The sequence below is a fragment of the Volvox carteri genome, assembly GCF_000143455.1.
Source record: "Volvox carteri f. nagariensis unplaced genomic scaffold VOLCAscaffold_69, whole genome shotgun sequence".
Classification (NCBI taxonomy): Eukaryota; Viridiplantae; Chlorophyta; class Chlorophyceae; order Chlamydomonadales; family Volvocaceae; genus Volvox; species Volvox carteri.
Window position 1 is genome coordinate 162,533 of NW_003307612.1, and position 15,692 is coordinate 178,224.

Consider the following 15,692-nt stretch of genomic DNA (forward strand, 5'->3'; position numbering starts at 1 on the left):
GGGCGGGGGAGCTGCTGCTGCGGCCGGCGGGGCGGGCGGTGGCCGCCGTGGCCGGTCGTCCACGCGGGGCCCCTCTCGCCGCGGCGAGGTGGATCCTGGATCCTCCGACGGGGAGTTGGATTCAAATTCCGACAGCGCCAGCTCCGACGGCGAGATGCCCCTGCACAAGAGCAACAAGAAGAAGCGTGACGGGGGTGTTGGGGTTCCCGTGGAGGATGGGGCGGATCGGCGGCATGCAGCGCTGCAGGAGAAGAACCGAAAGGCTCAGCGGCGCTTTCGTGAACGTCAAAAGGTGAGAGGCGAGTGTAGCAGCAGGCCCACCGCGCGCCCAGAAGACTGCAGGTTCCTTGGTGCATCTGACGTGCACATTCTGAGGGTGCCTTGTTGATGTTGCCAATGTTGTGTTTCTTGTTAGGTTTGTTTCCCGGGTAGGGGTTTTGGATCGTTGCTGTTAATGATGACGACGGTGGTGACGTATTTCATTTCCACATCTCTTGTATCACCATCCCCGCATGTATGTCCGTCTGTCTGTTTGTCGGGCTTTTTGATTGCAGACCAAGCTGATGGAGCTCCACAAGCAGATTGAGGAGCTGGCTGGCAAGGTGTCCAACCTGCAAACGGAGAATGCGGCGCTGCACAGCCGGACTTCCATACTGGAGAAGGTGTGCATATGTGCTCGTGTGTGTTTTGGGGGGGTTGTGTGTGGAGTGGAGGCGCGGTGGAGGCCAAAGGCACAGAGGTTTTGGTGTGTGCTTTTGTACTAGTTATTCCCTGCATTCCCTAACCATCATGGTCACGGCTGATGCTGATGCTGATGCTAATGCTGATCTTGCCCTTAAAAAAACCCCAACATGTTCTTCACCAACATGTTCTCCACCAACATGTTCTCCACCACTTCCAACTCTGTAACTTCACCTTCCACCCCCTAAGGTATCAGCTTCAATCGTCAATGGTGCGCCTTACCCCCCCGGGGCCCCCGCACCCCCCGCCCCAAATGCTCCACACCAGGTTCTGGACATGCGCAACGAGCAGATCCAGGTCATGCAGGAAAATAAAGAGGTACGGCCCCGCACCGTCGGGCACCCACCCGGGCTCGAACGGGGGACCCGTCGGGAATTACTAAAAACCGGAACCCGGATTCCGAAACATGAGACTGCCGGGCCTGTCTCGGTGCCGAGGGCGTGTGAGTGAGGAGCCAACCAGCCGGCATCTGGAAAAGAGCCCCCAACTGCATACCCGGATTTTTTGAGAGCGTCCGGCAGCATGCAGGAGTGTGTATGTATGTCTGTATCTGTTAAATATCGATCCGGGCCTGACACTGGCCAGGGGCACCTAACCGTATAATACCCCAACGGGAACGACACCGCCGAAGCACTCTCCATTATTGGAGTGGCGTTATATCGGTCAGAGTCCTAGCCGTTCACCCTTATGAATCAACGCAAGGCGGCGCGTCACCTGTTCGAATCCTCTAGCCAGCAACATACATAGTTAGCTCATATGCCTAAAAGCAACCTCCGTTCCACCGAAAAGCGCATGCCCTACAGCTGTGCGACCCACTAATGCACTCGCACCGGTGCCAATCGCCACCACCCTATCCTTGTGAATCCTGCCGCCGCCGCCCCCGGGGTTTCATTATCCAACCACCACCATCTGGTTTATACAGCCTCTGGTCCAGGCCCTGTGCAGTGTCTTATTCCTCCGCCACTGCTACTGCGGCTAAGTGTAAAGATAGATCTTCATGGTGAGCTGCTCCCACTCCCCAGTCGCCGAGCGCAGTGGAGGAAAACCCAATGTCTTATCTCAGCATTCGACACCCCGACCTATTTCATCCAGGGGGGGACCAGCGGTGTGTGTGTGTGTGTGTGTGTTGGCGCAGGTGTTGGGGGCCACGACTCTCCATTTAGGCATTATTTCCCATTTAGGCCACTTGCACCCGGTGCCATAATTAACCCCATATCTATCTTTACAACATATGTTTTAACATGTGTTTTAACATATGTTTTTGATGTGTGTTGTATTTGGTGTGCGGCCGCCGCCGTCATGTCTCACATGCCACTGCAGGTAGCAGAAGCTGAGCTGGCTTCACTGGGCTCGGGCCAGGCCCTGGTGCCCCTCACACCAGAGGCCATAAAGGAACTCACGAGCGAAGATATTTACAGAATTTACCAGACGTACGTCAAGGAGCTGTCCGTACGATTGGTGGAAGCGACCCGCGGGTCGGAAACCGCTGCCGCCGCCTCGGCGGCGGCGGCGGCGGGTGAGGGCGGCGGTGAAGCTGCGTCAGCCAACGCGTCAGCGGAGGGCAGCAAGGATGACAAGACAACAGCGGCGAGTGGTGGTGGTGGAGGTGCCGTGGTGGGCACCGCGGGGGGCACCGCGGGAGGCGGAGGAGGAGGCGGCGGCGGCGGTGGCGGTGCTAGCTCGGCCGCGGTGCAGCCGGAGCTGGAGGACCTGGTTCGAGAGCTGGTGTGTGTGATGCGTGCGGATATGCGTGTGTGTGTGTGTCTGCGTGCGTGCGTGTTTTATTATATTGATCGGAGCCTCGGGGGCACGAAGTGGCGAGATGGGATGGCGCACACGAGAAGAAGTTTTGTCGAAGGAAGTAGTAAAGCTCAAGCGTACATATGCATGTGTATGTATGCGTGTATGTATGTATGTATGATGTTGATTACATTGCGGGCTTAAAAGCCGAAGGAGCCCGGGGCCGAAACACAGCGGGCGGGGGGGTGGGCACATGCACACGGTTGGTTAGTCTCGTGCATCTTCATTTTGTTTGATGTTAATATATTGGCATCATGATGCCGTGTGCCATGATCGTAGAGCGTCATGTTGATGCGTCTCGGAGTCGCGCGGCCTCTGGAGGCTCGCAAATTCATCGTGTTCAGTCGCCAGTACCTGGGTAACACGGAAATGGAGGTCATCGACCTGTGGAAGAGCGTCGTGGTGAGAGAGCGAGGGGGCGCGAGGGGGCAAGAGATTGGCACCGGAAGTGCGTTTCATCCTATTTCAAGGACGCCATGGCACGTGGTACTTCTCTGGAGGGCACATAGCAGCACAGGAAAACCTTAGGTTAGAAGCATATGTTTTAGAAGTAAACAAAAACTTCTTTCACCATAGCCCCTTTCGACGCTGGTCCTCCGGCCTCGGGGCTTCCACACCACCAACACCGCTCGGTAATCCTTTCCAACCCCCCGAACACACACCCACCCACCCAAAACCTCAAACCCCCGGCTTGCACCCCACCCCAACCCACTCCACTCCACCCCTTCACTCCACCCTCGGCCCTATGGTGGTTGCTTCTCACGTAAAGCTGCTCGTATACTTCCATTCACCACTTTCGCGCTCATGACGGTGAATGAATTGGCTGATTGACAATGATGGTGCAGAAACACATCGAGCTGACTCCCGAGCAGATGCGGGAGATAGTGGAGCTGAAGCGCATCTTCCTGACCAAGATTGAACCCATCATGGACGAGCGGAAGCACCTCAACATCTCCATCCAGACCAATCTGCCGCATGACACCTTCCACACCAAGAGCTCCATATCGTACATCAAGGTAGAAAGGGGTGTGCATGTACGGTGGGAAGGTGGGAAGGAGGCGGGGAAAGGGGCGTTAAATTAGGAAACTTCGGATATTATATCCTTTCTGGTTCTCTGCAGTGTTGCTGCTGCTGCTCTCATTCCGACGGAGGCTCGTCATTGTTTCATTCATTCCCGATCCTGGTTGTGCACGTAACTGTACGCCTACATCATTACGCCTACACACGCATTCATCCTGCCATAAACACCATAAACACCAAGCACAGGGTCCTGTATTTTTTTGTTGTGGTACGGGACAAACACCGTTTTTTATTTTTTATTTTTTATTTTTTTTTCGCTTTACGGCGTTTCTGTAAACCCAAGCCCATCGGAACCAACCCACGACCTACACTCTCTCGCGCAAACACACCCACATAACCACCAGGCTCACGAGGCTGTCTCCAAGCTCCGCGACAATCTCCGTGCCGAGCAGCACGTGGTGCTGGAGTTCGCTATCGCCGTCTTCCGCGGCGTCTTCCGGCCCGCGCAGATGGCGGCCCTCCTGGTGCGGTGCTATCCGGCTGTGCCGGACGCGTTGGGTATCGCCAGTGCTCTCGCCGCTGAGCTCGGACAGCCGGATTCACCCGCCACGCAACAGTTGACGATGCAGCTAGGCGGATATGCCGTACGTGAGTGGGGGGAAAAGAGGGAGGGGAGGAGGGAGTTGGAGGAGGAACGCGGGGGGCGGTGGTGGTGTGAGTGGTGGAGAGAGGAGGTTGCGGGTTGGGCAGTTGGGTACCGGGGGGCGGACCAAATGCGTCACAGGCCGCCTGCTAGCTGTCACAGGCCGCCTGCAAGACTCCTGTGTGTCTTGCGGGCCTTACCTATCTTTATCCTCTCTATCCTCTTCCTGCCTCACCTTACCGCTCCGTTCCGTCCGTACAGCGTTTCGTACCGCGATGTCGCAAAATTCGCCAATTCATAAATTTCACACAGCTCTGCACCGTGTTGTTTACCGCACCGTACTCACCTCACCTCACCTCACCTTACTAAACATCATACGAGAACACCGTACTACCACCTCACTCCTTACCCGTATTATTTCATATCACTACTGTAACATAACAGAATGCACGGTGCTGCCCCACGGCCGTTATTCCCATTAACCCCAATTCGTCACCGAAACCACCATGGCTGTCGTCCGCGGCGCCACCGTCGCTTCAACCCCGGGCGGGTGGGGGGTGGGTCCAAAATACGTACGCCTCGCACGGGTCCTACCCAAACAACCATCCCTCCGTCCTACCTGCCAACCTCCATCTGCTAACTGTCAACCTGCCATCATTCTGTGCCCCTCCAGCTGGTTCCGGAGCTCCAGGTTCGGGTTCAGTATCCGCCGGTCTGTTGGCAATCCACCCCAGCCTCATGCCCATCGACGCGAATGTGGGTGTGGGGCAGCAGCTTCTGCAGCAGCAGCAAGCCGCCGCACAGCAGCTGCTGCAGCAGCAACACCTGCCGCAGCCCGCGCAGCTGCAGCCTGTGCAGCTGCAGCCGCCATCGCAGCAGCAGCAGCAGCAACAACAACAACAACAACAACAGCAACTGCTGCTGCAGATGGCACAGCAGCAGCCGCCAAGCCTAATGCAACAGCAGCAGCAGCACTTGCAGTTTCAGCAGCAGCAGCAGACGTTGCAGCTGCTGCAAATGCAACAACAGCAGCAGCAGCAACAACAACAGCAGCAGCAGCACTTGCAGCACTTGCAACAGCAGCTCCAGCTCCAGCAGCAGCAGCAACGGCAGCAGCAGCAACAGCAGCAGCAGCTACAGCCATTGTTTGGCAGCATGATGGCGGCTGCCGCGGCCGGTGGCCCGGACCTGATTGGGATTGCGGGATTGCAAACCGACATGCGCGCCCGGTCGGGATCGATGTCGGGATCTTCGGCGGCGACGCCGTCCTTGGGCAGCAGCGGCCCGCATTAGCAGCACACTTGCGCCCGCAGGTTGCCGTCCTGTGTGTCTTCCCGCCGCGCTCTCGACCATATATATTTTTTCACCAAAGCCCTTTTTTGACGGCCCCCTCGAGCCCCAACGAGGCCAACCCCATGAGCCGAATTTCACTTGTACGGTCATTTTTTGAGCTGTTTGCGTGTGGCTGTTCTTGGGGGGTTGGGAAGCGGCGGACAAGGAAAAGGGCGGTTTCGAATTCCGTGGTGGTGACGATTTACTTTGTGTCTGTCTGTCTGTCAGACAGCAGACGCCACGCGAAAATCAATCAGCGGGGTTGAGGGCGAAAAAGACTTCTGCGGGATCGGTCCTGGCCTTCGGTTTGTACCACGGCCGTTGTACCGCAGGCTTGGTTTCTAAAAAAAGAGTGCGTGTGGGGGGAATGCGGCTGCGATAGAACTGAATTTCAATTGCTTTGAAAACAACTAGAGAAATCTGAATCCGGATTCGCTATCCGATGAAAATCACAGGGCATGGCACTGTGCAGGGGGGGAAGGCACTTTGACCGGTCGGGGCGGAGTCATAGCATAATGAAGACCGTTGGGTGAATGGTGAGGCGACCCCAAAGAGAAGGCAGTGTTGTGGTTACGTCAGTCATGATATGTGGGGAACAGGGTAGACAGACAGACAGACAGACATACGCAGGGACGGCCGGGTCTTGCTTGCTTGCTTTCCATACGCATTTGCACGTTGGCATTCGACATACATACCGTACAGCTGCGGTACGAAACGAGAGAAGACTGCGATGATGATGCATTCGTCTGATGAAACAGGATTCCCCGGGTTTTGGCGGTTGATGACAACCCCCGCTACCAGCAGGCTCCTCGCGACGTGTGGGCGGTTGCGCAAGAGAGGATAACGGGGGCCGGTTCCGAAGCCGTGTTGTTTTGGGTGCCCGTAGCGTTTGACTAGGGAAATCGGTGCAATCGGTCGATTATCACTCACACACACATATACGCACACACACATACACATACACGTTCCTTCGGTCACTCCGCGGCGGGGCAACCTCTACACAGGGTAGGTAACGTATTTGTGTGCTGGGGACGGCGCGCTTGTGGTGAGGATGGCGACCAGCTCGCTCGCTCTGTCGCGGGTGGGTTGGGTTGGGATGGGGTGTCGCGGGGCCCCGATGTGAAGGCGACAGGCAGTGCGGTGGTGTGTGTTGGACGGAGTATCGGCCCATGCACTTTCTTCTCAGCCGTGCATGCGTTTTGTGCCGTGCATTGCGCCATCATATGCATGTGTGTGCAGCTGGGGAGCTGTAGGCGAATTCTGCTCAACCCTGGCCCAGCATTGTTTTTGCATTGTCGTTGTACCTTTCGACCGGGTCGGGTCGAGAGATCGGTCTCATCAAAACATGATAGAGTGACGAGCAAGCCATTCCCGTTGCGCTGTGTTGATGGTGGGTTAGGTCTGCTGCTGCTGCTGGTGGTGCTCCTGCTGCTGCTGCCAATGACGCTCGGGAAGGCGTGTGCTGGCAGTGCACGTCCTGGGTGTTTTGCCTGTACGGCAGCTACTAGTTGTGCCATTGGTATACAGTTGTGTAGTTGCATTTGACGTACCCTTGGATTGGAATGCGTCTGGGCCGTACGTCGGTTATCCAGACAGTGGCCAGTAGTGAATGAAAATGGTTTACGACTGTCGTCGTCGTCCGCAGCTCTCTGGTGGAATGGGGAGCCTATAAGTGTGGCGATTGCAACAACGGCGTCTGCTGTTGGTGCAGCGGAAATCACATTACTGGACCCAGACCATTACGTATTCGCCGCAACTTTCCTTTCTTTTCTCTGGATCCGTGTGTGTATTCTTCCTAAAGCAGCTGCTGCGTTCGCACTAAATCTGGATTTGGATTTAAAACTATTTCACGCTTGAGTTTGGACATGATTATGGAAATCGATCCGCGCCGATCTCGTACCGTCGTCATACGTAATCACCGTCGTAATACGTAATCACAGAGCTCCTTGAGCTCTGCGCCCTAACATGACCGCCAGCCGCCTGGGCCTAACGAAGTAAAAATGGCTGGGGTAAGTACGGAGGTATCTGACAAAAGCTGAGGATCTTGGTCGTGGCCAGTTGTCAGTGGCTGCATTGTGGCTAGATCATCCTTTGCTCTCTCTCCCTCTCTCACCGTAAAGGTTATGTTGATGACAATCCGTCTGTCGAGTTTACGGGGTCGGTCTAGAGAGATTCTGATGGGTTAGCTGAAGCTCTCTGCCGCATGCATAACGGAAAATGGTGAGATGGAGTTTGCGCGATTGAGGAGCGGCCTATAAGGACAACAACTACAACATCAACACACGGACACCTGCACGTACTACTGCTTTTTAAGTGTTTTAAGAGCCGTGCGCCAGATTTTTTTATCCGATGTCTGGGAAAGGTTCTAAGATACACGTTTTCTACACAAACCACCACCTCGGTCCTGGTTTCGGGATTTTACGTCGTACTTTTTCCATGTCGTTGTCCATGCAAGACTTCCTTTTGGCATCCAATCCTTGCGGTTCTCACTTTTCATCCGTCTTGCAGTATTACGAATTCACTTCATTACGGTACACAGGAGGGACCAACAGCCATGCTTAGACTGTGGTTGCATATGTTTTCTCCTCCCGTCATGTCTGTATCCCTGTATCACCACACGATCAGCCGACAATGATGAAGCATGTTTTCGCGAACCGCGAACAGAGATCCTAGAAACATCTTGTCCCTTGTGTTTCTCTGCAATGCAAGACCCTTCAAGTGGCCCTCCGTGTGCGCATGCTGTTCGTACTGATGCACACCGCAGTACTGCTGAGGCCGTGATGATTGGGTAGTGCCACCAGGATATGGACGGGGGTCAGGCGCGCCGTTGACATGTGTACGCGGCCCATCTCCCGCCCGGCTGTAGCTAAAATCGCTATCAGACTGGCGCTCTCACCGCAGTGTCAGCCACCCCAGAGCCCAACACCCACCCATCCATTCCTCCGCATCCACGGCGGCCTTAGCAGCACGAATCGACAAAACACGGATACCGGAGCGCAACGCAACGGCGTATATAATAAATCTAAAAGTCAACTCGACGGGAAGAAAGATCAACATACACATGCACATGACCTGATGTGATGTGATGTGTTACAGTTGCTCCGGATAGATAGATCACCAGTACTGTACTGTTCGGCCGCATCTCTAGGACGAGCTGTTTCGACCAGGAAAGGCCCCAAGACTGTGATCCCTGTCAGCTAGGAGGCAATCAGAGACCGCGTTCCTGTGTCAATTTGCCTGCTGCTTTCCTACCCCACCGCTCGCTCTCATTCTTGTCCCGTACCTCGCCTTGCGCCTGGCCTGCAATTGTACCCCCCCACACACAGAGACACAACCTACATGTTGTGCAGGTACACACACATACATACATACCCACACACACGCCCCCGCTCACTGATAGTCCCACCATCCCAAGGAAAGGTCTATCACAGCATGATGTTTATCTTATCCCGCTTCGCCTCTTTTCACAGAATCTCCCCTCCCCTAATAGCCCTATCTTTTGCTTCCTCTCCGAAACCCCGAAACCCCGAGATGAGAGAATCACTTATGCATATTACTTGGTAACCATCCGGGTGATATCCCCCCCCGGGGTCAGCTTTGAGGCTCTGGACGGCATATGGGTGCGGTGCAAACGTGGGGTAACAAATATCGTATACACACAGATATACAGACGCCGACACAGATCAACAAGCAACCCAGGGGCTACCCAGGGGCTCCCTCCCTCCGCGCTGCCAAGGCGGCATCTCTCCCTCCCTCCCTCCCTCGCGCTCCCTTTCATCACGGCTCCGGCAAGTCCAGGGACGGATCCAGGCCGACCTACAAAGCACGTCGTACACATTCAGTACAGATATACAGCGAGGCATGAGACATGTAGTACGGTACACGCCCGTACATCGTGGCGTGTGGATTTGGAATTTGTTGGATTTCAGAAATGGATCCGATCCTCAGATTTCACAACGCGTGTACGCCAGCCCCCCTCACGTGCCTATATATTTCCGTTTTCTTGTTCGTAACCCCAAACCCGTTCACACGCCACAGGCCTCCGCTTGATATATATTCCTACTTCCCGCCAGAACATGTTTACACAAAATACACACTTGGCACACGCGTACACATATACATACGCACATACCTGCTGAGCCGACCAGCGCCACAGCCACAAGGCAGCCGCGTCATCCGTCGCGGCTGGGGCTGGGTTGACTGCCCGACAGTTAGAGTTGAGGTAGCCGCACGTGGGGGTGGCCTCTGCGATGGCTGCCGGGGAGGCGGCGCAGTAGATGCTGGCCCGGGCACCTAGCGTCGAAAAGAGGTAGGAAGCGCGAGGCTCAGGCTAAGTCATGTCTTCAGATTGCGCCGTCTCGAGTACCGTAATGATACGAATGTTTCGCGCCACACCTTTCGTTTTGGGCCACGAAGTGTGTCACAGTGGAAAAAGCTCTATGGGGAAAATTATTTACTTAGGGTGGCGAAAATGTGTGGCACGAATGTGTTGTACGCCGTGTACATGGTGTAGAACAGCCAGAACTGAGTTTTTACACGCCAGAACCGAATTTTTCATATGCCGCACCAACGGGCCTGTCTTCTGTTCTTCTGCGTAAACATATAGTAAACGATATGTCCAGCAGTTTGGGAGCTTTGACGCTGTCGCTCCTTGTTGTGGCTTCCCTGGAGCCCCGCGAAATGTGTGTTCATGTAAACAAATGTGTGCCATAAAAACTGACAGCCCTCGCGAATTGGTGTAACAAAACGAAAAATTCCAGCTATATCTTTGGGGTACCCGCGAAAGGTGTGGCGCGAAACATTCGTATCATTACGGTATTAAAATTCAAAAAAATCAATCAAGATGAGGCTCATGAGGCTTCTTGGTTTGATTCAAGTTCTGAAGATTTAGCAGGAGCATTAATTGTTGTATTCATTTTTTTCTAAAAGGCTTTTTTGAGGGCTTTTAGTTATAACTCTATAACATACTACACAAGACGTGTTTGACAAGTCGACAAAATTGGACAAAATTAAAACATATCCTTTAAAAAAAGAAAAATTTTGGAAACATTTTTAGGTTGTCCCACCTTGCATGCAGTTGAGCAGCAACCGGCCCATGACCGCGTAGTAGGTAACTCGCATCCACCAGGGCAGATCACGTGCGACTGCCGTACACACCAAACCCGGGTGCACGGCAAAGACCCCGGGCGCCAGCCAGGGCTCCGACACCGCCAGACGCCGCCTCAGCTCCCGAACGAACAAAATCTGTGTCGTTTGTTTCCATGTATGTATGTATGTACACATGAGCGATTGGGGGAACGGCGTGTGTGTGGAAAGTAGTAAAGTATATTTTATTTTTGCTAATTTGTTGGCTTATATACGCTGCTTGACGACATGCATGTATTCCTCTTCGAGAGGAAATGATTAGGAGTTGCATGAGATAGAGCACGGCTCCCCGGGGGCCCCCCCCGGGGCCCCCCATCCCGAGGTCGCCGCCTCCAAGAACGCCTACTCGCCAGTCCTGCTTCTTGTACACTCTTGCCCTGGCAGCAGCTTCACTCGTTCGTGGCTCGTCTTTCCTCCCCCCCCCATGCCCCCCCCCTCATGCCCCCCCCCGGCCCCCCCCTCCCATGCCCCCCCCCGGCCCCCAGCACGTACATTGGCAAGTTTGCTCTGCGCATAACCCAAATCCGAGTTGTAAGCACCCCGCCGGGTGAGGTGAGGGTCGGCCACCGAAATGCCCTCGCGGGCGAGGGCGTGGTAGGAACTCGACACGCAAACGATACGGCAGCGGGACGCTGCCGCCGCCGCCGTCGCCGCCGCGGTAGCGGCGCCGCCGTCAGCGGCGGTGGCGGCAGCAGCAGCAGCCGCTGCCGCCTTCAACTCCGCTACTCCGCGCCTCAGCGACGGCAGCAGCAACAACGTGAGGAGGAAGTGCCCCAGGTGGTTGGAGCCCATGTGGAGCTCGAAACCGTCCTTGGTTTCGGAGCGGGGAGCTGTAGGATATTTCGGGCAGAATGGACAGGGCACAAAGTACACGGGCCAAAAGTAACGGGTCAAAACTGCTACTGCCACTGGCGTACGGGGGACGGTTTGGGGAGGTGCGGTGCGGTGAGGGGGAATGTGGTGGTGAGGGTGTGTTGTAGTACGGTTGGGGTTGTTGGGGTTGTTGGGGTGTTGTGTGTTCGCTGGCCACGCGCGCCATAGGGGCGAAAAAAAATGAATCGCGTGTGTATGTGATGAACGTGCCCAACCCACCCACTTTCTATAACTTTACACGCCGCTGTGGTCTCTGCCATTGCTACTGTCGTACTGTCACGATGGTGCTACTGTCGTACCTCCGATGGTAAACACGCCCGCGTTGTTGATGAGGATGTGCAGCGGCCGCTTCTCCGCCTCCCAGTCCGCCGCGAACTTCCGGACAGATTCCAACGATGCTAGATCCAGGATTCGAACCTGACCAAAAGAGGAAAGAGATCATCACGCCAGCAAAATGAGAAGCGCTTCCCAAGCTACGCGGAAAACTTCATGCTTTCTGTCTCTTGCCAGCAAAATGAGAAGCGTTCCCCAAACTTCGAAGACGATTTCATGCTTTTGCTATCTAGATCTATCTCTTGCTATAAAATCTAGCGATGCCCTCCTCGCTCGCTATCCTCGCCAGCTAGCTCTTGATCTCTCTGGGACTCGAATTCGACTGTACAACTACTATATACTTGCTGTCAACGCCAAAAATCTGCCTGCGTGCCTGCCGCCGGTTTTGGGGGAAAGAGGACTAAAAATGAAAAACGAGAACGACATGCGACGTGCGAATCAGCTGTATGCACAGGAAGGGTGGGAGTTCAATCATCCCCAGTCGGAGAGGGGTGGGGGGAGGAGTGTGTGTGGGGGGGGGAAAGGGGAAATCTGACCGCGGGAAGCCCCTCACCTCATCTAACCTCATCCCGTCTCAGGGCACTGCAGGAGATTCCCAACCCAACCTTATCCACAGTCCCTTCCCCTTTTGTCCCTTCCCCCTTTTGTCCCTTCCCCCTTTTGTCCCTTCCCCCTTTTGTCCCTTCCCCCTTTTGTCCCTTCCCCTTTTGTCCCTTCCCCTTTTGTCCCTTCCCCCTTTTGTCCCTTCCCCCTTTTGTCCCTTCCCCCTTTTGTCCCTTCCCCTTTTGTCCCTTCCCCCTTCTGTCCCTTCCCCCTTTTGTCCCTTCCCCCTTTTGTCCCTTCCCCCTTTTGTCCCTTCCCCCTTTTGTCCCTTCCCCCTTTTGTCCCTTCCCCCTTTTGTCCCTTCCCCCTTTCGAAGCTTTTCAACGACGTCCAATCAGGTGGTGGTGCACAACACGGCCATGGGGCACAAGTAGGGTCGCTAAAGACCCATCAAAGGAAGCGGGCACCCCCCCCATGCCGTGCCATGCCCCCCAACACCATGTTTTGAGCACGCGCGCGCGAAAAGAAACGCGAGCTTGTGTACACAGCGGCACACAACATCTGTCACAGCATGCGGATGTTTCTGCGTGTGTATTGTCGTACCTCGACATCCGGCTGCGGCCTTCCCGCCAGCTTCGCCGCCGCTTTAAGGGCCTTGCACAGGTCCTCCCCCCGTTGCTTGCTTCGGCAGGCAAGTACGACTACAATGAAGGTTGCGGGGGGCGGGGGGAGTGTATGTGTGTGTGAAGAGGGGGGGCGGGGAGAGTGGAGGCAGGGCGTTAGGGATTTAGATAACCCAGCGGGGTGACAAGCGTGTGTGTATGTGTATGCGTATGTGGCGCATCATCGTGCAGTGGTGGTTGGCTGAAGCGGCTGGAGAGGCTCTACGCGTGTGGCATGTGCCGCGTATCGTATCTTGTCGTATACTGGAGGGGTTTGGATAAACAAACGTTGACCCAAACAAAATCGGTGTCACGCGATGGGTTGGCGGTCGGTCGGTCGCTTTTGACCCCGACCGTCTCACAATCCCCCTCGAAAACACAATGCATCCAGCACCCCACAGCCAGGCGGGCCCGCCCACACCCGCCAAAATATCGTGTGTTCTTTCTGGCATGTGCACCTCCCCCATCTCACCCATCTCCCCCATCTCACCCCCCCCAGAAAAAACGTCCATCTAGACCATGCAGTCCATCTTCTTCCCCCTTCCGAAACCCTTATCACAGCTTTCCCCCCCTTCATTGGGAGCTCCCCTCTCATCTCTCTGCCGGCCAGGCCGCCGCGCAAGCCCTGCATGAATCTGAGCCCGGGGAGAAGGCGGCGGGAAGGGTCCGCCTGCCAAGCTGAGGTCTGCCAACCTTTCCCTTCTTCTCTCTTCCCGTCCTTACCCTTGACCGCGTCAGGGCCTGCAGTTCTCCTTCCCCCCCACAAAAAAGAAAACCTTTTCCCCCTCAAAAGGGAAACTTCCAAGCCGTGGGGATTTCTTCCCCATGTACTGTGCTGTCACTGCACCTTTAGCGCCTCGTCGAGCCAGTGCTGCGGCCGTCTCCTCGCCAATTCCACTGCGCGCCGCAGGCAGCAGGAGGGGACGAGGGTGCAAGGATGGGAAGGAGAGAAGGCGGAGGGGAGAAAAGGCAAGGCAAGCGGACGGCTTTTATGCCAGTCTTAGCCCGTCGGCTGATATGCTGTGCTGTGCTGTGCTGGGGTATGCAATTAGGGAAGGAAATGGAAGGATGGTCGAACACAAGCACCGTATTCTGGGAGTTTGGGTGTGTAACATGTGGTACAGCGCGCCACTGGGTGAGAAGATGTTCATGAGCTTTGCGCGCAGCTTTTCGGACAAGTGTTGATTTAGCGCGTGAATCGCCAAACCGACTCCGGTACCTGGTGGGCCCAGTAACGATGGCGGTCAAACCCTCCACGGGGCCGCCCACATCGTCGATATGACGGGGCAGGTGCCGCATTCCCCATGTCTGCAGGTTAGGCCAGGGCAGATGCGACGCGCCAACAGTCAGGCTTCTCTGTAATCGCGTTTCCAATACTTAGTCATGGTAGGCATTTCCAGAAGAGCTTGTGACACGATCTTTGGGATAAGATACGCAAAGGAGGCCTCCGTAAATTGATGAACCGCCTTTCCAGGCTGATAGGCCGCGAAGAAAATGACTATACCTGGAAGAGAATGTCATAGGTGAAGACAATGGCATTAAAGACGCCCGAAACAACGTTGCTCCACCAGCCCATTTTTATCGTGCGTGACCTCACAGCCTAATGCGGCCAACAGGGAGCAATACCATATCAATTTTGTTTATATTCTTTGAGGTAAACGTAAAATACAATGATCGACGGCCCTTTGAAAGGGAAAGCATGTACAGAGAAAGTGTAACCAAGAAAGAAGGACGGGACGAGACAGCTCAGGCATTTTGATGCGTCTATCAGCCTTCGTAACCCCCAGCCTCCCACATCTTTAGAATTTTGATATCACAGGCTGCAACTATATGTAAATTGCCGGCCCCGTGATCCTCCTCTGAGGCAGGTGCACCGAAGGACTAACCGAAGGATCCTGGATGCTTAGTAAGATGTATATTAAACCTGATATGCGATACTGTATCAGATTATGTGTATATGTTGGTTATTATCTTTTCCCGGGGACAAACCCAGGCAGCGGCCAGGCCGCCGTTCAGGGTAGTAACTTAGTCTACCGGTGCAATCCTTGAAGATATAGTGCCGATCATCCCTGAATGCTTGCGTGACGTTGAAGGTAATCTCGGAACCAAAACTGCATATATTGGTAATCCCGACTAGCTTTTTTGCCGCGATAGAGCTAGACGGACCCATGGGTCATACACGGATCTCGCGATCGGCAGTCGGTGCTTGCTTGTATTTAGCCATATAGGTGTTTGCCTTAAATGATAATCACAGTTACTGATACCAAGCAAGCTGGTAAGGTACGGCACAGCTCGTGAACAAAATAACAGTACATAGACGGAACATGGAGCAGCTGAACCACTCTCCTTGCTATGTAAGGCCAAAACGTGTCACGTTCTTCGTTAATGATCGTAGACGGCAAAGCAAGCGACACTGTATATGCGTGAAACATCGCGGGATGGCGCCAGTAATGGTCAAAAGTTTGGTCATCTTTGCGCACACCCAAATCGGCTGGGCTCTTGTAAGCGCGGTAATGTACAGGCCATCAGCACTGTGACCATCTGCGCTCCCAAAACAAGCCCCCCAGCTTAGACCCTATGCAAATGCTTCCGTAGGCCAA

At 54.8% G+C, this 15,692-nt stretch overlaps 2 protein-coding genes across 2 annotated transcripts in view; one reads left to right on the forward strand and one right to left on the reverse strand.

The window, feature by feature from the left end:
* The window catches only part of VOLCADRAFT_98186 (uncharacterized protein), a gene marked incomplete at both ends in the record, with an annotated part of 9,746 nt that extends 1,648 nt beyond the window's left edge, over window positions 1–8,098 (forward strand). The window contains 9 exons of the mRNA XM_002957068.1: window positions 89–292; window positions 555–662; window positions 1,009–1,059; window positions 2,062–2,466; window positions 2,821–2,943; window positions 3,387–3,557; window positions 3,966–4,209; window positions 4,878–4,960; window positions 8,045–8,098. Coding sequence (XP_002957114.1) covers window positions 89–292; window positions 555–662; window positions 1,009–1,059; window positions 2,062–2,466; window positions 2,821–2,943; window positions 3,387–3,557; window positions 3,966–4,209; window positions 4,878–4,960; window positions 8,045–8,098 — 1,443 coding nt within the window. The remainder of the gene's footprint in view (window positions 1–88; window positions 293–554; window positions 663–1,008; window positions 1,060–2,061; window positions 2,467–2,820; window positions 2,944–3,386; window positions 3,558–3,965; window positions 4,210–4,877; window positions 4,961–8,044) is intronic.
* Window positions 8,099–9,313: 1,215 nt separating this feature from the next.
* VOLCADRAFT_119590 (uncharacterized protein) lies at window positions 9,314–14,668 on the reverse strand (the record flags this gene model as incomplete). The annotated part of the gene is made up of 9 exons (XM_002957101.1): window positions 9,314–9,352; window positions 9,669–9,829; window positions 10,603–10,735; window positions 11,174–11,511; window positions 11,854–11,971; window positions 13,034–13,131; window positions 13,940–13,989; window positions 14,312–14,400; window positions 14,597–14,668. 9 exons carry the CDS (start codon window positions 14,666–14,668, stop codon window positions 9,314–9,316), a joined length of 1,098 nt encoding a protein of 365 aa, XP_002957147.1.
* Window positions 14,669–15,692: the final 1,024 nt, after the last annotated feature.